Genomic DNA, 25,054 nt, shown 5'->3' with positions numbered 1-25,054 from the left:
GATGATAGACAGACAGACCGACAGACAGATACTGTAGAGATAGGGATAGATGGATGGATGGATGGATGGATGGATGGATGGATGGATGGATGGATGGAAGGAAGGAAGATACCTCTTAGAAGCCATTACAACTTTGTGGTCTGCTTGTCTCTTTTCCAGAATGACCTTAACCACCCTGTTCCCTCTCCATGGGTGGTGACAATCACAGCTTCCTGGAACTTCTCAGTCCCAAGAAGGTTTTCATCCACCAGAAGCAGAGAAGCAGCAACTGGCTGGCCAGAGAAGGCAGGGCCCAGGAGCTTTAGGGGCGACAAGATGGCAGGTCTACCACCACCAACACCACCCATACCGCAACCCCCACTCCCACCACCCCCTATGCCTGGCCCATATCCAGGCTACCCACCACCAGGATATCCACCCCCTTATGGAGGTTACCCACCACCAGTCCGTGTCTATGTGACGGAGACGCCGCACGCCAGGGAACAGGCACACGCGGCTGGCTGGCTGGAAGGCTGTTGCACAGCCCTCTGCTGTTGCTGGCTCTGCGAACTCCTCTCACGCCACATCCATGGCGCTCCTTTTTAGGATCGCAACTATCAAAAACCCAGCTGGGCATCATCTTCTGATATGGGTTTCCAGGACTGTAATAAACAATAAACATCTTTCTAACAGGGACAAGGACCTGTGTCTATCCAATTCCAGTGTTCGTTTCGTTTCATTTCATGCCCCAGGTTAGGAACTCTGAGACTGACTTCTAGTCCGGCCTTAGCTGGATGACTTTGGGCCAATCACCAGGAGACTGTGAGTTCTAGTCCTGCCTTAGTCAGGAAAGCAGATTGGATGACTTTGGGCCAATCAACAGGAGACTGTGAGTTTTAGTCCCGCCTTTGGTATGAAAGCCAATGGGATGACTTTGGGCCAATCACCAGGTGACTGTGAGTTCTAGTCCTGCCTTAGTCATGAAAGCCAGGTGGGTGACTTTGGGCCAATCACCAGGTGACTGTGAGTTCTAGTCCTGCCTTAGTCATGAAAGCCAGGTGGGTGACTTTGGGCCAATCACCAGGAGACTGTGAGTTCTAGTCCTGCCTTAGTCATGAAAGCAGATTGGATGACTTTGGGCCAATCACCAGGAGACTGTGAGTTCTAGTCCTGCCTTAGTCATGAAAGCAGGTTGGATGACTTTGGGCCAATCACCAGGAGACAGGGAGTTCTAGTCCTGCCTTAGTCATGAAAGCAGGTTGGATGACTTTGGGCCAATCACCAGGAGACTGTGAGTTCTAGTCCTGCCTTAGTCATGAAAGCAGGTTGGATGACTTTGGGCCAATCACCAGGAGACAGGGAGTTCTAGTCCTGCCTTAGTCATGAAAGCAGGTTGGATGACTTTGGGCCAATCACCAGGAGACTGTGAGTTCTAGTCCTGCCTTAGTCATGAAAGCAGGTTGGATGACTTTGGGCCAATCACCAGGTGACTGTGAGTTCTAGTCCTGCCTTAGTCATGAAAGCCAGCTGGGTGACTTTGGGCCAATCACCAGGTGACTGTGAGTTCTAGTCCTGCCTTTGGTATGAAAGCCAATGAGATGACTTTGGGTCAATCAGCAGTAGACTGTAAATTCTAATCCCGTGATGGCGAACCTATGGCACACGTGCCACAGGTAGCACATGGAACCATATCGGTGGGCACATGAACATTGCCCTAGCTCATCTCTGGCACGCATGCATGCACCGTCCAACTAATTTTTGGGCCTTCTGGGCCCACCAGAAGTCGGGAAACAAGCTGTTTTCGGCCTCCGGAGGTCCTCTGGGGAGTGGGGAAGGCCGTTTTCGCCCTCCCCAGGCTCCTAGAAAGGCTCTGGAGACTGGGGAGGGCGAAAAAACGGACCTACTGGGCCCACCATGCCATCGTGTGCTGAAAGCGGGGGGAGCGGGGGGCACACGCATGCGCGGGGGAGTGGGGTGCATTGAATTATGGGTGTGGGCATACATGCATGCGACCCCCCCCCCGCTCTCCTCTGCTTTTGGCACACGATGGCAAAAAGGTTAGCCGCCACTGTTCTAGTCCCTCTGTAGGCATGAAAGCCAATGGGGAAAAAGTGGGGTAGAGTTCCCACCCCCCATCTTTTGACTCAAAAGGCCCCCCCCTCATTTTGGGTATCCAATACACTTAGATAAATGGCAAGAGATTTGGTGGGATAATATGAAATTAGTAGTATCCACGGCCTATAAAGAAAATATCTATAAGATGATATACAGGTGGCACCTGCCTCCCGATAGACTAGCTAAAATGTTTTCTGGGCAGTCGGCGGATTGTTGGAAATGCGGGTGGGAACATGGCACCTATTACCATCAGTGGTGGACGTGTCCCAAAGCAGCGATATTTTGGGGGAAAATAAAAAAATGGCTTAATGAGATCTTAACGTTAAAAATTGATTGGTGACCAGAGACATGCCAGCTCGATTCTAAGCCGGAAAATATAAAAAGGGACTTATGGTATTTGGCACTACATATCATTACAGTGGCGAGACTAGACATATGCTCAACTCTGGAAAAATCAAAATATCCCAACAGAGGAGGCTATTATAAAAAAAAATTTAGAATGTGCGGAAGCAGATATGCTAACTAAAAAATTAAAGGATAGAGAGCAAACACAAGTAGGTTTAGCTTGGGAAAATTTTTATAAATGGTTAGAAAAGAGGAAACTATAACCCACATTAGATGAGGAATGTTATTTAATGAGGAACTTATATTATATAGGATAAGTGAGGTCGGATAGACCTAATTGATGTATTAAGGTATATAAGCTGTTCTGTCTTCTCCGGAATATAATATAGAGTTATAGTACCGAATATTTGTTTATTAAGGTATTATATGGAAGTATGTTTGTTTATTGTTATATTGTTCTTTGTGTGTCATTTTATGTTGTGTTGTCTTTTCTTTTTAACCGAAATGTAAATAAAGATTATTAAAAAAAAAAAAAGCCCCCCCCCAGAGCCCCACCCCCAGTGTGTCTGACTACCTTTAGATGTACTATGCCAGTTGTCAGGTTTCAAGGTCGTCTCAAATAAATTGCATTTCAAACAAAGTCTTTGATGAAAAAAAAACTCCCATTTATTAAGCACGACATTCTAATTCCGATTCCATCGTAGCCAACACTGACTTCCAGACCCAAAACCCTCCCTTTCTGTTCCCCACTCCCCTGCACTCATTAGCCATCTTCCAAGTCACTCTACCCCTATCTACTGCTCCAACTCAAAGGAATTTCCCCCCTCCCCTCCCATCTCCTAGGGGATATTATCTCCAGGGAAAATAAGTAGGTGAAAAGTCAAACGTCCCTTTCCAGACGCCTCCGCTTCTCCTTCTTATGTCAGCACTAGAGTAAATGCAGCTTGAAGTGCTGACACCAGTGATGGCTAAACTTTTTGCCATCACGTGCCAAGAGCAGGAGGAGCGCAGGGGGGGTGGGTGTCGTTCGAGTGTGTGCTCACACCCATAATACAATGCCCTGTGATCTATTTTGGGCCTGGCAGGCTTCCCTACAGCTTCCTGGGACCAAAAATGGACCACGGCCTGTTTTGGCAGGGGGATGCAACACTCCCCCCGAGCTCCCTCCGTCCCTGCCCATGCGTGCATTCCCCCCACCCCCACACATTTGCGCACGACCCCCCATGCATGCATGTGCGTCTCCCGCATGCATCCCGCCCCTGTGCCAGAGACCCGAAAATCAGCTGGCCAGCGGGAGGCGCGCGCGCATGCACAGTGGAGCTGAGCTGGGCAACGGCTCGCGTGCCTGCACATGCCATCTGTGGCACGCGTGCCATAGGTTCGCCATCACGGTCCTATGCAGTGGTGGGTTTCAAAAATTTTTTAGTACCGGTTCTGTGGGCGTGGCTTGGTGGGCATGGCATGGCATGGCATGGTGGGCGTGGCAGGGGAAGGTTACTGCAAAACCCCCATTTCCTCCTGATCAGCTGGGACTCGGGAGGCAGAGAATAGATGGGGGCGGGGACAGTCAGAGGTGGTATTTACCAATTCTCCTAACTACTCAAAATTTCCGCTGCTGGTTCTCCAGAACTGGTCAGAACCTGCTGAAGCCCACCTCTGGTCCTATGTCTTTGAAACAGGAAATGCTGAGACAGGAAGTGTCTCCCCAAGTCAGCCTCTATTAAAAATGAATTCGCTTTGTCTCACTTTGACAATATCCATTGTCCTCTTTTTTTTAATCTGTCCCCAGGGGGATTCTGGGAGTGCCTTGCTCTGCAATGGGGTGGCCCACGGCATCGTCTCCTATGGCTTCCAGACCCCGCCTTCCATATACACCTGCGTGGCTTACTACCTTCCTTGGATCCAGGCGACGATGAAGGAAAACTGATGAGAAGAGAGAGAGAAACCTATTGCAGTGCTTCAATGCATCTTTTTCGGTCGCCTCTGCTTCTCCGGTGCTTTGCAGCTGCTAAAAAGAATTTTGCAATACAAAAAGTCTTGAGAGGGGGGCAATCTTTGATTAGGCATGTTATAAAGTTAGCCTTTTGATCTGCACAAAATAAAGTCTTCCCTTATCAATTATTGACCAGCTATTGGTTCTTCTGCTCGCCAGCTGTTTTCTGTTTTACAGGTAACTCTCGACTTAGGACCACAATGGAACCCTAAATGTATGTTGCTAAGCATGACAGTTGCTAAATGAGTCTGACTTTTGCCCCATTATACAATCTTTCTTGCCACAGGGGTTATGTGTCTACATTACTCAGAAATGTGTGAGAAGTTTTATATACAAATACTAGCTGAATACCCGTGCTCCGCTACGAAACTATGTGATCGGGCTTGATAAATCAACACTTACAGCTTGAAAATTAATAAGTAGTTACGGTCGGCCTCTCCTCTCCCCTTCTATCCCTCAGCCTTGCCCCACAGAAGCCTCCCCTATCCTATCCCCTTCTCTCCCTCAGCCTTACCCCACAGAAGTCTCCCCTATCCTATCCTCTGCTTGCTGTTGTGAAAGTAAAACTGAAACTCCTCTCCTCTGCTTGTGTTTTGCATTTGGAACAGATTTCTTTTCAGGTGGGGAGATGGAATAGAACTCCTTAGTATCAGAGTGTGGAACAGATTTCTTTTCAGGTGGGGATGGGGAGTAGAACTCTTTAGCATCAGAGGACTGTTTGGAAACAGTATTTGCTGTGTAAGCAAGGAGACAGGAAGGAGCCTGGGTGTGGCTTAACTCAACTGTTCTGTAGTAAAGCTGCTTGCTGCTGTGAAAGTAAAACTAAAACTGAAGCTCCTCTCCTCTGCTTGTGTTTTACATTTGGAAGAGATTTCTTTTCAGGTGGGGAGGGGGAATAGAACTCCTTAGCATCAGAGAGTGTTAATAATAATATGGGAAATACTAATGTTCTGATGATCATTTCGAAAAATCCTTTCTTAGAAGCCAAAAGGAACATACGTGCCAAATTTCAAGTTTGTAGGCTTTACGGTTCTGGAGATTTTGTGATGATGCGTGAGTGATATTTTGCTTTTATATATATAGGTATATATAGTGGTGAAATCCAATTTTTTTTACTACCAGTTCTGTGGGTGTGGCTTGGTGGTGTGTGTGTGTATATATATATATTCAAAAGAAATATATATATAGATAGATAGATAGATAGATAGATAGATAGATAGATAGATAGATAGATATTCTTTATAACATTTCCATCTTCCCTTAAAATATTAAAAGAATCCACAATGGTCTGAGTATCAGCATCTCCAAGTTAATGAAATTTGCAAAGTTTCTCAAACCTCGAAATAAGTTACGCAGACCTAATTCACACATCCAAAGATAAAGTCTCAAAACACAAACAGAATTAATTAAATTAAGTCTCCCAGGAGAACTGTATGTTCACAAGAATATACACGCACTCACACAAATACACACAAATGCACACACCCACACCAGTGGTGGGTTGCCCCCAGTTCGCACCGGTTCTATAGAACCGGTAGTAAAACCGGCGGGAGGCTCCGCCCACTGACCCTGACATCATCAAAACGCTTCTGTGCTTGCACAGAAGAATGTGCGTGCACACTTGCTTCACGCGCGGCCCCATTGTAAACCGGTAGTAAAGATAAGTAGAACCCACCCCTGACACACACATGCCCCTCAGCCAGTAAACACTTCCACACACCGGAGAAGCTCCCCCTCTAAGAGTCTACCACTGTACCCCATTTCTCTGCCGCCTGCCCCTTAAAGCAAACTATTTTGCTTTTAGGAATACATATTTCTTCTTTCCTCACAGCTGCCTGGATCTCATTTTTATTCATTCTTGTGCAACAGCCGCTTGAGTTGGAATCCCAAATTATTCCTCTGACAGATGTTAGAAGATTTTCATATTAGTCTGGTGTTCCTCCGCCAATACAAATAGTCCTTGACTTACAACTATTCATTTAGCAATTGTTCAAAATTACAATGGCTCTGAAAAAAAAAGAGATGCACAGCTATGATGACACCCAGCTGTACATCTCCACCCCGGACCACCCCAACGATGCCCTTGAAGTGATGTCCCGGTGCCTAGAGGCTGTGCGGATCTGGATGGGGAGGAATAGGCTCAGGCTCAACCATCCAAGACCGAGTGGCTGTAGTTTCCGACGTCCCGATATAGTCAGTTAGCGCCATCACTGACTTTTGGGGGCGAGTCGTTGGCCCCCACGGAGACGGTTCGCAACTTGGGCGTCCTCCTGGATTCACGGCTGTCTTTAGAAGAGCATTTGAAGGCCCTGACCGGGAGGATTTTTCATCAGGTTCGCCTGATTCGCCAGTTGCGTCCCTTCCTGGATCGGGACTCCCTACGCACGGTCACTCATGCCCTCGTCACCTCCCGCCTGGACTATTGTAACACTCTCTACATGGGGCTCCCCTTGAGGAGCACCCGGAGGCTCCAACTGGCGCAGAGTGCAACCGCGTGGGTGGTTATGGGAGCAACATGGCGCTCCCAGGTAACACCTCTCCTGCGCGAGTTGCACTGGCTCCCAGTGGTCTTCCGGGTGCACTTCAAAGTTTTGGTCACCACCTTTAGAGCGCTCCATGGCTTAGGACCTTGTTATTTACAGGACCGCCTACTACCACCAATACCCTCCCACCGGCCGGTACGCTCTCATAGAGAGGGGCTCCTCCGGGTGCCGTTGACCAAACAATGTCGACTGGCGGCCCCTAGGGGGAGAGCCTTCTCTGTGGGGGCACCTACTATCTGGAACGAGCTCCCCCCGGAGATACAGGGGATCCCGGATCTGCGCACCTTCCGCCGCGCTCTTAAGACCTTTTTATTTCACCAGGTGGGCCTGGCCTAATCTTTTCCCTCTTTTTAATTATGCATATTTTAATTGGTTTTTAAATGATTGGGGTTTTAATATGTTTGGGCCAAATTTGTTTAATTCGATTTTACTTTGTTTTTAAATTTTGTATCTATGTTTTTTACTGTTTGGCTGTTCACCGTCCTGAGTCCTTCGGGAGTAGGGCGGTATATAAATTAAATAAAAAAATAAAAAAATAAATATTACTCGTGCTTACAACTGTTGCAGCATCCCCATGGTCACATGATTAAAATTCGGGCACTGGGCAACTGGCATGAATGTACCATGGTCCCAAAGTTACATGTTCTCCATTTGGAGCCAGGTTCCAGCAAGCAAAATCAATGGGGGAAGCCAGATTTTCTTAACAATCATTTGATTCACCTACACAACTGCAGTGACTCATTTAACAACCTCGGCAGAAAGGTAGTAAAATCAGGCACAATTCACTTAACAACCGCCTCGCTCAGCAACAGAAATTCTGGTCTCCGTTGCGGTTGTAGGTTGGGGATTATTTATAGTTGTGCCCAGTGGTGGGTTCCTCCCGGTTCGGTCCGGTTCAGCCGAGCCGGTAGCGCTGACGATATGACGTCACCGAACCGGTTCTCCGCCCCCCCCGCCCTCCCCCCCAACCCCCCCCACATTATTCTTACCTTTTATTTGGTCCCACCCCCAATCTATTGCTGCCTCCTGAGTCCCAGCTGATGACTAGAGGGAAAAAAACTGTTTAAACTCTTGCCGTGGGGCTTCAAAGGGCCGCCCTATAGCTGATCAGTGTTAAAAGCAAACAAATGAGTCGGGTCGTAAGTGCAAGGACCTTCTAGAAATGACTCTGACCAGCTAGCCACGCTCACCTAGTCACATGACCTCCAAGCCACACCCACAAAATAAGCCACGCCCACAGAACCGGTAGTAAAAAAAATTAGAACCCACCCCTGGTTGTGCCTGAAAGAAGCTGCATAACCTGTTTTGAATTTAATCCTGGTTTATTCCATTCATGCAATTTGGAAGATTCACACAGCACTCTGAACTAGAAACTAACAGGGTCTGTTAGACACACGACATAAGTAAAGTGTGGTTAGCAAATTTGGGTGGACTGTTTTGTCCACCCCAATCAAGTTAGTACACCTTAATATTTCTCAAACTAGGTGACTTTAAGAGGTGGGGGCTTCAATTCCCAGAATTCCCTAGCCAGCGGTGACTGGCTGGGAAATTGTGGGAGGTGAAGTCCACACTTAAAGTTGCCAAGGTTAAGAACCGCTGGCACAGTCTACCAAATCAACATGACCTCTGTCTTTCTGGGTTCTTCAATCTTCCAGAAGGAAAAACGGTGTTCAGAGGGAAGAATAGATGACCTTTTAGATCCCTTTCAACCAGTGGTGGAATTCAATTTTTTTTTTAGTACCGGTTCTGTGAGCGTGGCTTGGTGGACATGGCAGGGGAAGGATACTGCAAAATCCCCATTCCCTCCCCACTCTTGAGGGAAGGATATTGCAAAAACTCCATCCCCACCCCACTCTGGGGGCCAGCCAGAGACGGTATTTGCCGGTTCTCCAAACTACTCAAAATTTCCGTTACCGGTTCTCCAGAACCGGTCCGAACTTGCTGAATTTCATCTGTGCTTTCAACAGTTATACGCTCCCCCAATGTCAACATTATTCTGTATGCAAGAATAACGTTTTTCTATCTGTGCCTGAAAATCTGCAGACCTCTTACATTGTGAAACCACAAACATTTAATTCCTCGGTAGTGATGTGCTGCACGCCCTTCCTAAATAAATAATGTTTTTGCATTTAAACCTGTCTTCAGTATGGCATCCTGCTTTGCCTCTGGTTTCACGGTTCAGTAAAAACAGAGTCTGTATTATAAACATGACTTAATATGCTCGGTTGCACAGTCAACCAGATGTTTAGAGCAGAATTTGAATTTTGGTCCACCTATTGAGACTGGGATAGGCAGATGTGGACGTTTGAGGGTGTCGAAGTTCTTGGCGCAGGATGTCAGCTGTTCCAAGTCAAGCTGCCTTTTGCAATTGACTGATGGGGAATCTGTCCATGCCTATGAGGTTGAAGTGGTGCTCCAGATCTTTTGGGATTGCGTTGCACGCAAGGTGCCTATAAGTAATCAAAGAGAGAAGCAACCTAGAATTAATGAGAAACTTCCCTAATGGTGAGGACAATTAACCAGTGGAACAGCTTGCCACCAGAAATGGTGATTACTCTATCACTGGAGGTTTTTAAGAAGAGATAAGACAGTCACTTATCTGAAATAAGGCCTTGGTAAGGCCACACTTAGAATACTGCATTTAGTTTTGGTCACCACGGTGTAAAAAAGATGTGGAGACTCTAGAAAGATTGCAGAGAAGAGCAACAAAGAGGATTAGGGGATATTGGAGGCTAAAACATATGAAGAACGATTGCAGGAACTGGGTAGGTCTAGTTTAATGAAAAGAAGGACTAGGGGTGACATGGGAGGCCTGCCACTCACATGTTCCACCCCCACTCACCCCCACCCCCACTCAACTCTGCCTCTCTATAAATTTATTTTATTTATTTTATTTATTAGATTTTTATACCGCCCCCTCTCCCGAAGGACTCGGGGCGGTGCACAGCCAAAAGTTAAAAACATACAATATAAACTATTAAAATACGTTTAAAACAGAATTAAATCTACAATGGCTCCCCAATTTAAAATGCCTTACCCATACCCCTATAAAAAGACGAATTTAAAATTTAAAAATTTAAAATTCCCACATTTAAAAAGGGGGAAGATTTAGGCCAGGCCAGCTTGATAAAATAGAAAAGTCTTAAGAGCGCGGCGGAAGGTGTGCAGATCCGGGATCCTACGTATCTCCGGGGGGAGCTCGTTCCAAATCGTAGGTGCCCCCACCTACGATTATAATATAAGTTACAACTTACAACTTATAAATAATATAAGTTGTAACTTGCAAGCCTAACTATGCAGGTAGTCCTGGATTTATGACCACAAGTGAGCATAAAAATTAAGGTTGCTAAGGAAGACATTAGTTAAGTGAGTTTTTCCCCATTTTATGACCTTTCTTGCCACAGTGGTTAAGTGAATCACTCTCTCCTCCCCCCCTCCTTCTCTTCGATTTTCTTATCCTCTTCCTCCTCATTCCCCTCCTTTTTCTCTTTCTTGTCTTTCTTTCTTTCTCCTCCTCTTCATTGCCTCCCACTCTTTCTTCTCCTTCTTTCTTTTCCTCCTTTCTCCTACTCCCACTCCTCCAGGGGTGAAATGCTCCTGGTTTGGACTGGGTCGCCCAATCCAGTAGTGATGGCGGCAGGTGGTTTGGAGAACCGGTAGCAAAAATCCCTGCTCCCCCCCCCCCCATGCCCAGCTGAGCTGTGCAATTATCAGAGGCTTTTTTAAAATTATTTTTAAAAGCATTTTTTCTACAACCTCTTCGGCCGAAAAAATGCTTTTAAAAGTTAAAAAAAAAGCCTCTGATGATCGCGCAGCTCAGCTGGGATCATCAGAGGCTTTTCAAAGCATTTTTTCTACAATCTCTTCAGCCGAAGAGGTTGTAGAAAAAATACTTTGAAAAGCCTCTGACGATCCCAGCTGAGTTGCCTGATCGTCAAAGGCTTTTCAAAGCATTTTTTCACAACCTCTTCAGCCAAAGAGGTTGTAGAAAAAATGGCTTTAAAAATAAAAATAAAAATAAAAAGTTGGTCACGCCCACCCAGTCACATTAACCCCCCCTCTACCAAGCCACACCCACAGAACCGGTAGTAACAAATTTTACATTTCACCACTGCACTCCTCCACCTCATTCCTTCTTTCTCCTTCTTGTGTTTCCTTCCTTCCTTCTCCTCCTCCTCCTCCTCCTCATTCCCTCCCTCTATCTTTTCCTTCTCCCCCTTCCCTCCATCTCCTCCTTCTCCTTTTCTCCTCCTCTTCCTCCTCTTCCTCTCCTCTCCTCTTCCTTCTTTTACTTTCCGTTTCTCCATCTCATCCTTGTCCCCTTACCCTGTTCCTCTCCTCCAACTAATCTACCCTTTCCTAAGATTTGGGCCTGGCCTACATCTTTCCCAGAAGCAACATTGATGACTGATTATTCAAAACTGAAATGATAGCTGATACATAACCCACAGAATCAGATAGTCACAGTTTCCAACAGTCAACCGAAGGCACTTATATAAAGAAGACAGTCCTGCATAGAGGACAAAGACCTCCAATCTTCCCTCTACTGGCATTGCAACATCTGCAACTAGAGCCAAAATGGGTGAGTCTTGGAGACTCTATTCCCTTTTGATTGCTCTCCTGTCCACCTCCTTGGCTGGTGCTGGTAAGTAGCTTAAAAGGGGTTTCCATCTTGCTAGGAGGAGGCAGGAAAACCTGAAAGCAGGCAGAAAAGGGTAGAAATGTGCTTAGAAGTCCTCTGGTCCAATCTCTACTCAATGCAGGAATCCCTAGACATGATTCTCCATCATCCAGATCATGGTTTTCCTGAAGGTGCTTTTCCAAAGGGCAAAAGGACTTCCTGGGTTATTTTCCTTCCTTGGTATGAAAAAAAAAAAACTAAGACCACACCTGGAATACTGCATTCACATTACAAAAAAGATTTTGAGACTTTGGAAAAAAATCAGAGAAGAGCAACTAAGATGATTAAAGGCTTGGAAACTAAAACTTACGAAGAACGATTGCAGGATTTAGGTTTGGCTAGTCTAAAAAAAAAGATGAGACTAGGGGTGACATGATAGCAGTCTTCCAGTATTTTTTTTTTTAATTTATTTATTTATTTTTTTATTTGATTTATATGCCGCCCTTCTCCGAAGACTCAGGGCGGCTTACAATGTGCTCAGCAATAGCCTTCATCCTTTTTTGTATATATATTTATACAAAGTCAGCTTATTGCCCCCACAACTGGGTCCTCATTTCACCTACCTTAGAAAGGATGGAAGGCTGAGTCAACCTTGAGCCTTGGCGAGATTCGAACCCTGCAGTAATTGCAGGCAGCTGGTCTTAATAAGCTTAATAACAGGGTGCCTTAAACCCCTGTACTACCAAGGCTCTTAACCTAAGAGGCTCTTATTTGAGGGGCTGCCACAAAGAAGAGGGGGTCAAATTATTTTCCATAACACCAAAAGGCAAGACAAGAAACAATGGATGGGAACTACTCAAGGAGAGAAGCAACCTAAAACTAAGGAGAAATTTCCTAACATTGAGAACAATTAATCAGTGGAACAACTTGCCTCCAGAAATTGTGAATGCTCCAACGCTGGAGGTTTTTAAGAAGAGACTAGACAACCATTTATCTGAAATAATCTATACCTGGTTGAGCAGGGGGTTGGACCTGAAGACCTCCAAGGCCCCTTCCAATTCTGTCTGTTATTCTATCTCTAACAAATGACCTTCCAGCTTTGTTTGAAGGTCGCCAGTGAAGAAGACTCAGCAGTTAATACAGCAGCCTGTTCTGCTAACTGATAGCTTGTATGGATCAGAAAGTCCTCCTGCGGTCTATTGTGAACCTGGGGAATGTCCATTCCATAATGTCTAGTTGGACATCTCAACTTCTCATGGTGATACCCAACTTTCAGCTGGGTTTTCCCTAGGATGTGAATGGAATCCCCTAAAATGGGAATAGAGTAGAATAGAGTAGAGTAGAGTAGAGTAGAGTAGAGTAGAGTAGAGTAGAGTAGAGTAGAGTAGGGTAGGGTAGGGTAGGGTAGGGTAGGGTAGGGTAGGGTAGAGTAGAATAGAATAGAATAGAATAGAATAGAATAGAATAGAATAGAATAGAATTTTTTATTGGCCAAGTGTGATTGGACACAAGGAATTTGTCTTTGGTGCATACGCTCTCAGTATACATAAAAGAAAAGATACATTCGTCAAGAAACATAAAGTACAACACTTAATGATAGAAACAACGGAAGTGATTCAAGTCCTTTCTCCAGCTGTGGTCCAGAGGGTCAGCCCTAAATTGAGACCTTGGGTTCTTCTCGATGCAAATCCTAATCCTTCAACTTTTTTTTTTTATTTGATTTATATGCCGCCCTTCTCTGGAGACTCAGGGCGGCTTACAATGCGTTAAGCAATAGCCTTCATACTTTTGTATATTTATACAAAGTCAGCTTATTGCCCCCACAAACTGGGTCCTCAATTTACCCACCTTAGAAAGGATGGAAGGCTGAGTCGACCTTGAGCCTGGTGGGATTCGAACTTACAGTAATTGCAGGCAGCTGGATGTTAAATGCTGCCTTAGGAGGCATTAGCCTCTTACACCACTCAGGCTTCTCTGGCTTTCTGCAAGGAATACAATGTGTAGCTTGCCGGCAAGCCCAACTGTATTACCTATTCTGAAACTGTAATGGTAGGGAGGAAAGTCTGTAGCAGAATAACAGAATAATAGAGTTGGAAGAGACCTTGGAGGTTTCTTCAGAGGGTAGTCCAACCCTCTGCTCAGGCAGGAGACCCTACGTATAACTTTCCTGACCAATGGTTATTCAATCTCTTCTTAAAAACTTCCGGTGTTGGAGCATTCACAACTTCTGGAGGCAAGTAGTTCCACTGGTTAATTGTTCTCACTGTCAGGAAATTTCTCCTTAGTTCTAAGTTGCTTCTCTCCTTGATTAGTTTCCACCCATTGCTTCTTGTCCTGCCTTCAGGTGCTTTGGGGAATAGCTTGACTCCCTCTTCTTTGGGGCAGCCCTTGAGATATTGAGGTAGATCCCTCTTCATTTCTTTGCAGGACCCCTTCGCAGCCGGATCGTTGGAGGCCGTGAAGTGAAGCCTCACTCCAGACCTTACATGGCAGCTTTGAAAATTTGGGGACGTTTTGGATGTGGGGGGGTTCCTCATTGCCCCCCAGTGGGTGTTGTCGGCAGGCCATTGCAACGGGTGAGTTTGCATTTGGGATGAACAGTTCCCTAATTCGATTGATTGAGGGATGGATCGAATGTATGTACCACCTATCTGATTGTGGAGCTCCTCTGGGTGGCTTCCAAATGTCTTTAAAAACACGGAAGTACAAACATTGAAGCATTTTAACTGGATAAGTTAAAATCAGAGTACTATGGGGTAGTAGGGAATCTTGTTCCTAGTGCACTCACCACCTCCAACATGGTGTGCCTCTTTAGCCATGATGGAGAACCTATGGCACGTGTGCCCAAAGTGGCACACAGAGCCATGTCACCTGGAACGTGTGGCATCTCTCATTCCGGGTTTCTGGCGTGCATGTACACACGATGATGACCTGGCCTTTATGCGTGCGGCAGTGCCGAAAACCGGAAGAGCTGGTGCTCCATTTTCCAGTGAGCTGGCCAGCTAATTGGTGCGTGTGCATGTGCGGCAGTAACTGGAAGACTTGCTTGCTGGAGCGCATACGCGCCCCGGAAACCGGAAGTACCTTATTCGGCGTGTTTATGCCCCCTGGGCAGCTCCTCTTCCTGGTTGTGGCGCTAACAAGTGCGTGTTTGCACACTCCCTTTCCAGCACTGTGCCAAAAAGGTTCGCCATCACTGCCCTATCAGGGTCCCCGGCCAATTGGCAGAGCTGGATTTCAGGGCTCTTGCGGAAGGCCAATGAGGGAGGGGCAGACCTCAACTTGGGGAAAGCATGATGTTCCAGAGGGCAGGAGCCACTGCAGAAAAGGCCCTTCTCCTGGATCCCATTAGCTGGAAGTCCTTGACCAATGGGGTCCACAACAGGCCCCTTCTGCCAGACCAAGTGGGGCAGGCCAATCCTTTAGGGGTGAGACACTTCCTCAAGTAACCTGGGTCCATGCCATGCAAGTCTTGCAGCTCACGCAATAGGGGTGTTACATGGGCCACTCTTTGGGGCCCAAGATCTATCCGCGCAGTTGAATTCTGGACCAACTGTAACTTCTGAATACTCTTCAAGGGTAGCCCCACGTAGAGCGCATGGCAGTAGTCCAGCTGTGAGATGTCCAGGGCTTGAATGACTGAGTGCTACTACGGAGTGGTGTCCGTAGTAAGGAGGGCTCTGAGACAAGTGGCTTTGATCTTCACGGAGGTGGGGGAGATCTCAGAGTCCCACTCCATGCGCTGAAATGTGGCACATCATAATTGGGGGTGATTTTGGTTCTGAATCTGTGGTGGCTTTCTTACGCCATTACCAACATCCCGGTTATTTCGTAGCAGGGGGTATTCCTTTCAATGACGTCCTTCTGCTGAAGGTATGAAGAAAACCAACACTTGGTCACTCCAAAATCAAATGCGAACACCATTCATTTGCCTACAGGTAGTCCTCGACTTACGGCCATTCGTTTAGTGACCCTTGGAAGTTACAATACTACTAAAAAAGTGACTTATGACCGCTTGTCACTAACAGCCTTTGCAGCATCACATGATCCAAAATTCAGGCACTTGGCAACTGACTCATATTTATGACGGTCGGAGTGTCCCAGGGTCATGTGATCACCTTTTGTGACATTCTTACAAGCACAGTCAATGGGCAAACCATATTCACTTAACAACCGTGTAACTAACTTAACAACTGCAGTGATTCACAATTATGATTCACTTAACAACTGTGGCAAGAAAGGTCATAAAATGGGGCAAAACTCACTTGACAACTGTCTTGCTTAGCAACAGAAATGTTGGGCCCCATGGTGATTGTAAGTCGAGCTTTATTTGAATCAGTAGATGAAATGAAAGAGATGGAATATGCATTATTCCATATTTGGCAACCCTAGAAATCCATGCCTCCAAACTTATACAAATTATACTTTGAACAAAGTCACTCAAATGATTAAAGACCTACTTCTCAGATTTGCAAATATAGTCTTCGACCTGCAACCATAATCAGGACCAAAAAATTCATTGTTAAGTGATGTATTTATTAAGTGAAGCATAATGTCAGTCCTAGAGGAGATCGACCCTGACTGCTATTTAGAAGGCCAGATCCTGAAGATGAAACTAATACTTTGGCCACCTAATGAGAAGGAAGGACTCACTGGAGAAGAGCCGAATGCTGGGAAAGATGGAGGGCAAAAGAAGAAGGGGACAGCAGAGAACGAGGTGGCTGGATGGAGTCACCAAAGCAGTCGGCGTGAGCTTAAATGGACTCCAGAGGATGATGGAGGACAGGAAGGCCTGGAGGAACATTGTCCATGGGGTCGCGATGGGTCGGACACGACTTCACGACTATCAACAACAACAAATGTTGGTTGCCATTTGCCCAAATTTCGATCACTTGTTTGTAGCTGCCGTGTTCATAAGTGTAAAGACCAGTCATAAGTCCCTTTTTTCAGTGTCTTTGAGCGGTCACTAAAGAATGTATGGTCAGCTAATCCTCTATTGAGCTTCTCTGCCAGTGCAATGGTACTTTTAAGAATGATACTGTATATAATGGTGGATAAGCCCATCTGTGGATAAACCAAATCCAAATTTGGGGGATGTATTTTGGAACCAAAAATTAACCTATCTGTAAGGATATACAATAGAGGTCGTCCTCAATTTGTTTAGCAACCGTTCAAAGTTAAGATACAGCTCAAAGAAGTACTTATGCCCTAGATTCCAATTTACAATGGCCATCAGCCCCCACCCCCATCCTGTGGTCATTCGATCGCATTTTTGGCACTTAGCAACTGGCACTTATGACTGTTTGCAGCATCCTGTGGTCACATGACTGCCACTAATGACATATTTTGCTTCTGGTTTCCTGTGAAAAACATCTATTACAGACAATGCATTCACTTAATGATGGTGGCGATTGCTTAAGGATCACAAATTTTCCTAATGTCATAAAATTGGATCGGTCATGTGGTGACCTGCTTGATGACCAGAGGTTGAATTACAGTCATAAGTCGAGGACTATCTATAATTGTGCTAGGAGAGAAAGATAGATTAAATTCAGCTCGGATATTTTCTTGCTTCTGTTCTTCTCGATGGCAGCTGGACCGTGAAGCTCAACTGAATGAATACGTCCAAATGATCCCTATACCAAAGTCCATGGATGACATTCCTAAAAACACCCGATGCTCTGTGGCGGGATGGGGCCGGAGAGATGCCACGTATTTTCCCACACCGAAGCTCTTTGAGACCAACGTGATGGCCCTCGGCCGTAGAAAATGTCTCTTGATCCAGAACTTACTGACGGGATGATGTGTGCTGGCAGTCGGGCCACCCTCTGCGATGTCAGCAATGTGAGTGCCACCACCTTTGTTTTTTAACCTTTTTCCTACAATAAAAGGGTATTTTCCTTCTTTTTTTTTTTTTTTTTTTTGGTGATCAAGGCAATGAAAGCTGTCAGGGAATGGCACAACTAGTGTCCAAATGGAGTCAGAGATGCTGACATGAACTTGTAGTTTTATATAAATATATTTTACATCTATATATACACTAAACAAGATAATCAGGCAAACTGGAGCGTCATGAGGAAAATCAACACAGCGGGAACATCATGAGGTAAATCACAGAACGCACACAGAAGAAAAAGGCGGGAAAAAAGGGAAACTCCCCTCCACATCCACAGCAACCAATCACAGCTTAGATTGCCTCATGAAGGAGCCAGCTCTTTTCAACCAATCAGCTTTAACTGTGTGTTCTGACTCATTACACAAACCTCACTGCTCCAGCTGCTAAATTTAAATATCTTAACAAAAGCCAAGAGGCTAGATCAGTAGTTTTCAAGCTTGGCAACTTTAAGATGGGTGGACTTCAACTCCCAGACATCCCTAGCTAGTTTTTATGAACTTCAATACCCAGAATTTCCTGGCCAGCATTTGTGGACTTCAAATCCCATAATGCTGGCTGGAGAATTCTGGGACTTGAAGTCCATACAACTTCAAGTTGCCAAGACTGGGAAATACTGGTATAGGACCAAGGATGAAAAAAGAAGGGCGGAGCTTCCTCCCACCTTTTGACTTAAAAGCCCATTCCTCAAAGCTCCCCCCTCCCCCCACATGTATCTGACCACCTACTTTTGAAAGAGGAAACAAAAAAGAAAGTGTCTATTAAAAATGAATTTGCTTTGCCTCACTTTGACAATATTCATTGCTGGGGGGGGGTTGGACTAGATGACCTACAAGGTCCCTTCCAACTCTGTTAATCTGTACCCTTTTTCCACCTGTCCTCAAGGGGATTCTGGGAGTGCCTTGCTCTGCAATGGGGTGGCCCACGGCATCGTCTCCTATGGCTTCCAGATCCCGCCTTCCATATACACCCGCGTGGGCTTACTACCTTCCTTCGATCCAGGCGACAATGAAGGAATACTGATGAGAAGAGCGAGAGAAACCTATTGCAGTGTTTCAAGGCATCTTTTTCGGTCGCCTCTGCTTCCCCGTTGCTTTGCAGCTGCTAAAAAGAATTTTGCAATACAGAAAGTCTTGAGAGGGGGGCAATCTTTGATTAGGGGCATTAGGCATGTTATAAAGTTAGACTTTTGACCTGCACAAAATACCACCCTCCCTTATCAGTTACTAGACCAACTATTGGTTCTTCCCAACCCACATCCTTGCTGCTGGCTCTTTTCTTCTTTACAAAATGCTGGGTCCCTTTACAGGTAGCCCTTGATTTATGACCACAATTGAGCCCAACATTTCTGTTGCTAAGCAAGACAGTTGTTTAATGAGTTGTGCCCCATTTTATGACCTTTCTTGCCACAGTTGTTAAGTGAATCACTGTAGCTGTTAAGTTAATAACACGGTTGTTAAGTGGGGTCACATGATCTCCATTTGGGACCTTCCCAGCCAGTTTTCCACAAAATCAACGCGGGAAGGCACCTTTCTTAACGACCAAGTGATTCGCTTAACAACTGCAGTGATTCGCTTAACAACCTTGGGAAAAATAGTAAGCATGATTCACCTAACAACTGCTTGGATTAGAAACAGAAATTCTGGTCCCCACTGTCAGTGTAAGTTGACTACTTAGAGTTGTGTCTGCAAAAAACTGGTTTTGAACTGATTTTGAATTTAATCCTGGTTTATTCCATTCATGTAATCTGGAAGATTCACACAGCACACTGAACTGGAAACTAACAGGGTCTGACTTACTAGACACACTAGATAAAATGTGGTTAGCTAATTTGGATGGACTGTCTTCCCCACCCCAATCAAATCAGTTCCCCTCAGTGTTTCTCAATCTTGGTGATTTTAAGATGTGAGGATTTTAACTCCCCGAATTCTTAAAGTCAAAAGGTGAAGAAATAGTGACATAGCCAATCAAATCAGCCTAACCTTTATATTTCTGCGTTCTTCAACCTTCCATAAGGAGAAAGAATGTTCCAGCTGAAAGAGGGTTGAATAGATGTCCTTTTAGATCCCTCTAACAGCTCTATGCTCCCCACCCCAATGTCAACATTGTTTTGTTCGCAAGAATAACGTGCTTCTTCCTGTGAATGGAAATCAACAGGCCTCGTACTCTGTAACCACAAACATCTGTGTGTATTTTTTTTTAATGTCTGCCTCAAAATTAATTCCTTGGTAGTGCTGTGCTACACCCTTCCTAATTAAACATTTTTTTTTGCATTTCAAATCTGCATCTTCAATATAGCATCCTACTTCCTCTCTGGTTTCATGGCCCAGTAAAAACAGAGTCTGTATTGTGATTTATATATCTGACTTAATATAGTGGGTTGCATAGTCAGCCAGATGTTTTGACTGGATTTGGCATTTTTATCCATCCATTGAGTCCTCCCCAAGGACCTGGGAGAGGCAGATGTGGATGTCAAAAAACAGATCTGCAAACATCTAGAAGCAAATAAATTTATAACTAGGAGCCAACACAGGTTTGTTAAAAACAGATCATGCCCAACCTATCTTATTTCATTCTTTGACAAAGTGATTAAATTAGTAGACCAGCGAAATGCTGTGGACATAGTATACTTAGACTTCAGTAAGGCATTTGACAAAGTAGGCCACAACCTATTTCTTAGTAAGCTAGAAAAATGTAGAATAGACAACATCACCACAGGATCAGTGGTGGGTTCCTCCAGGTTCGGTCCGGTTCGGCCGAGCCGGTAGAGGTGACGATATGACGTCACCGAACCGGTTCCCCCCCGCCCTCCCACCCCCCCACGTTATTCTTAGCTTTTATTTGGTCCCACCCCCAATCTATTGCTGCCTCCTGAGTCCCAGCTGATGACTAGAGGGAAAAAAACTGTTTAAACTCTTGCCGCAGGGCTTCAAAGGGCCGTCCTACAGCTGATCAGTGTTAAAAGCAAACAAATAAATCGGGTCGTAAGTGCGAGGACCTTCCAGAAATGACTCTGACCAGCTAGCCATGCCCACCTAGTCATATGACCTCCAAGCCACACCCACAAAATAAGCCACACCCACAGAACCGGTAGTAAAAAAATTTAGAACCCAACCCTGCACAGGATGGATTCGTAACTGGCTGACTAACCATACTCAATGAGTCGTCCTTAATGGTACTACATCTACATGGAGGGAGCTAAGCAATGGGGTACCACAAGTTTACATGTTATACGGCCAGAGCTCTTCAATACCTTCATAAATGATTTAGATGAGGGAATAGAAGGGGAATTCATCAAATTTGCAGATGATACTAAGCTGGCAGGAATAGTCAATACTCCAGAAGACAAGCTCAGCATCCAAAAGATTCTTGACAAGATTTGAACAATGGGCCCTATCCAACAACATAAAATTTAACAGGGAGAAAAGCAAGGTTTTACATTTAGGTAGGAAAAACCAAAGGTACAAGTATAAACTAGGTGAAACCTGGCTCAAAAACAGTAACTGTGAGAGGGACTTTGGAGTCCTAGTCGACGATGACTTAAATATGAGCCAGAGGTGTGCGGCAGCTGTCAAAAAGGCTAATAAAATCCTTGCTTGTATAAAGAGAGGCATAGAATCAAAATCACGTGAAGTATTAGTATCACTAATCATTGTTGGTGCTATCTTTGGTTTCTTTTGCCAAAATCGTCCTGCTTCTATTTGCAGGTCTTTGTATTTTGTGATCTTCTCTTCTCTTCTGTGGCCTCCATCAGTGGTGAAATTCTCTGCTGGTCGCCACCGGTTCACGGCCCATGCATGCATGGTGTGCACCAAATGCGCAATGCATGCATGCACACTGCGCACCAGACACACTCTGTGTGTGCATGCGCACCGAGCACCAAACACGCACTTTTGGATTTCCTGCTCTTTTTTTTACTTTTTAAAGCATTTTTTAACTACCGGTTCGGGTGGTAGTATTTCACCCCTGGCCTCCATTTACTGTCACATCCACTATGCAGACTTTTTATCTTTCTGATCGACACACCTCAATCCACATCTACCTAAATGAAACAATTCTTTTCCAAGAGGGCTATGTAGGCAATGCATACTATTTGCTGAGCCATGTAAAAAATATTCCTGTAAATGTTAACTCTGGTTTATGAACAAAGTAGGGCACAGCCCACTAACAACAAAGGGTGATTTTTCCTAGATCTTGAGCCTTGGTAGTACAGTGATCTAAAGCACCCTGTTATTAAGACCAGCTGCCTGCAATTACTGTAAGTTCGAATCTCGCCAAGGCTCAAGATTGACTCAGCCTCCCATCCTTTCTAAGGTAGGTTAAATGAGGACCCAGTTTGTGGGGGCAATAAGCTGACTTTGTATAAATATACAAAAAAGGATGAAGGCTATTGCTGAGCACATTGTAAGCCGCCCTGAGTCTCCAGAGAAGGGCGGCATATAAATCAAATTAAAAAAAAAAGTATAAACATAATTCAAATACATGAAAAGAGTAAGAGTAAAAAGGAAACATTAGGATAGGGACGGTAGGCACACTGGTGCGCTTATGCATGCCCCTTACAGACCTCTTAGGAATGGGGTGAGGTCAACAGTGGACATTCTAAGGTTAAAGTTTTGTGGGGTTTGAGGATGTAACCACAGATGCAGGTAGTGCATTTCAAGCACTGACCGCTCTGTTGCTGAAATCATATTTTCTGCAATTGAGTTTGGAGCAGTTTACCTTGAGTTTGTATCTATTGTGTGCTCGTGTGTTGTTGTGGTTGAAGCTGAAGTAGTCAATGACAGGTAGGACATTGTAGCAGATAATTTTATGTACAGCACTTAGATCAGACCGAAGGCATGAAAGCCAGCTAGGTAACTTTGGGCCAATCACCAGGAGACAGTGAATCCTGCATGAAAGCTGGCTCGGCGACTCTGGCCAATTCCTCTATCTCAGCTGAACCCACCTTACAGGGTTGTTGTTGTTGGGAAATAGGAAGAAGGAGTATTAGGTATGTTTGTCAAGAGAGAAAGAAGGAAGGAAGGAAAGAAAAGAAGGAAGGAAGGAAGGAAGGAAGGAAGGAAGGAAAGAAAGAAAGAAAAGGAGGAGGAGGAGGAAGGAAGGAAGGAACTAAGAAAGAAAGAAAGAAAAAGAGAGAAAGAAAGAAAAAGAAAGAAAGAAAGATGGATAGACGGAGCGAGAGAGGGAGGAAAGAAGGAAGGAAGGAGGGAAGGAACAAAGAAAGAAAGAAAAAGAGAGAAAGAAAGAAAAAGAAAGAAAGAAAGATGGATAGACGGAGCGAGAGAGGGAGGAAAGAAGGAAGGAAGGAAGGAACGAAGGAACGAAGAAAGAAAGAAAGAAAAAGAGAGAAAGAAAGAAAAAGAAAGATGGATAGACGGAGCGAGAGAGGGAGGAAAGAAGGAAGGAAGGAACAAAGGAACGAAGAAAGAAAGAAAGAAAGAAAGAGAAAAAGAAAGAAAGAAAAAGAATGAAAGAAGGAAAGAAAAAGAAAGAAGGAAAGAAAGATGGAGAGACGGAGGGAGAGAGGGAAGAAAGAAGGAAGGAAGGAAGGAAAGAAGCAAGGAAGGAAGGAAAAGCAAGAAAGTGAGAAAGAAAGAAAGAAAGAAAGAAAGAAAGAAAGAAAGAAAGAAAGAAAGAAAGAAAGAAAAAAAAAAAAAAGAAAAAAGAGAAAGGTGTCTGCAGGGGAATGAGGCAGCTAGTAAATCAAGACAACCAGCCAATCGAATCTCTGCCTGCTTTGTTCTCTGGGCTGCTGACCTTGACTAATCTGGAAAACCTATGCAGGCGGAGACCTGTTTAGTGGCTGGAGGGGAGACCACCAAGAGATCCCATGACTGTAGTCTAGGTTATTATTATTATTATTATTATTATTATTATTATTATTATTATTATTATTATTATTATTTATTCCATTTATATCCCGCCCTTCTCCAAGTGGACTCAGGGCGGTGCACAGCCAGAACTAAAACACATACCAATACAAAATTTAAAATTTTTATAAAAGAATTATATGACTTTGGCCCAAAATTTAAAACATTCAAACTAAAACCCATTAACAATTTAAAAGCTAAAAAAAAAAAAAGGGGGGGGGGGGTTTCACGCCAGCCCTGCTTGATGGAAAAGAAAAGTTTTTAGGGCACGGCGAAAGACCCGGAGATCCGATATCCTTCGTATCTCCGGGGGCAAATCGTTCTAGAGGGCGGGAGCTGCCACAGAGAAGGCCCTCCCCCTGGGGGTCGCCAGCCGACATTGCCTGGCTGACGGCACCCTGAGGAGTCCCTCTCCGTGGGCGCGTACTGGTCGGTGGGAGGTTATCGGCGGCAGAAGGCGGTCCCGCAAATACCCAGGTCCGATGCCATGGAGCGCTTTAAAGGTGATAACCAACACCAGGTTGTGAAATTGGGAGAAAAAAACCAGAACCATCAGCAAAGCGCTCTACCTTGCAGCCACACACACACAAAAAAAAAAACTTCATAGTTGTCTAGTTCCAGTTCAGGAAGTCTTTATTTTGACTAAAACCTGCCAGTTGCTTTGAACGTAATCCCTTGACCAATGAGGGCCGGAAACATATCAAGGTCTGTGTGCATGCCAACACCCCCTCTAAAAACAGAGAAGGGGAAAACAACAACCGCTCTCGTCTTTCAGACTGTCCCCACCCAGCAGACTCAGCAAAAGGCCACCCGCCTTCGCTGACAAGCCATCCCAGGGCTGAGTTGACTCAGCACCCCGTCTCTCTCTTTTCCCCCCTTCGCTGTCCCCAGACCCTAAACCGAAGAGAAACGCCCTGGGTGACACCAGGCCATCCGCTCTCCACCAACCGTTAAAAGTTTGGGCAGGAAAAGATTACGGGCCTGAAAAACAACCGTTGACCACATGATGTTTGCAAAAAATTAATCAGGGCAAAAAAAAAAATAACCCGTTAACGGCTGAGATATTTCCCCAAAGATAGGAGCCGAAGCGAAGATTGCATTGGGGAGGGTTTGCAATTGGAGGCTTTAAAAAGTATTGAAAAAGCATCTTGACTGTTCAGAAATTCAGAAGGATTTAAAGCTGTTGACTCTCTGTTGAGTGGTCGGCTCAAAAAAAAAATTATCCTTCCCACAATACACTTCTTTAGGCTAAGACCTAACGGTGAGGACAATTAACCGGTGGAACAACTTGCCTCTAGAAGTTGTGGGTGCTTCAACACTGGAGGTTTTTAAGAAGAGACTGGACAGCCACTTGTCTGAAATGGTATAGGGCCGTGATGGCGAACCTACGGCACGCGTGCCACAGGTGTCACGCGGAGCCATATTGGTGGGCACGTGAGCTGAGCTCTGGCGTGCATGCATGTGCCGGCCAGCTGATTTTCGGGTTTTCTGGGCCCACCGGAAGTCAGGAAACATAGTTTCTGGCCTCTGGAGGGCCTCCGGGGTGGTGGTGGTGAGGAAGGCTCGTTTTTTGCCCTCCAGAGGCTCCAGAGCCTTTCTAGGAGCCTGGGGAGGGCTAAAACGGCCTTCCCCACTCCCCCGGAGGCCCTCCAGAGGCTGGAAATAGCCCATTTCCCAACTTCCATTTGGACCGGA

The 25,054-nt window shown here is 45.2% G+C and overlaps 1 protein-coding gene across 1 annotated transcript; it reads left to right on the top strand.

Moving 5' to 3' along the window:
* Positions 1-11,553: 11,553 nt before the first annotated feature.
* Positions 11,554-18,512, top strand: LOC139308364 (mast cell protease 2-like). The gene is given in 9 exon segments (XM_070931878.1): positions 11,554-11,620; positions 14,024-14,118; positions 14,120-14,182; positions 15,353-15,469; positions 17,190-17,370; positions 17,373-17,440; position 17,488; positions 18,375-18,466; positions 18,468-18,512. Coding segments are annotated over 9 exon segments (729 nt in total).
* Positions 18,513-25,054: the final 6,542 nt, after the last annotated feature.

This window comes from Pituophis catenifer, unplaced genomic scaffold, assembly GCF_029215685.1.
Source record: "Pituophis catenifer annectens isolate HBS135680 unplaced genomic scaffold, rPitCat1.0.hap2 SCAF_1, whole genome shotgun sequence".
Taxonomy (NCBI): domain Eukaryota; kingdom Metazoa; phylum Chordata; class Lepidosauria; order Squamata; family Colubridae; genus Pituophis; species Pituophis catenifer.
The sequence above is the reverse complement of the archived record's forward strand: the minus strand, read 5'-3'. Positions and strand labels throughout refer to the sequence as shown.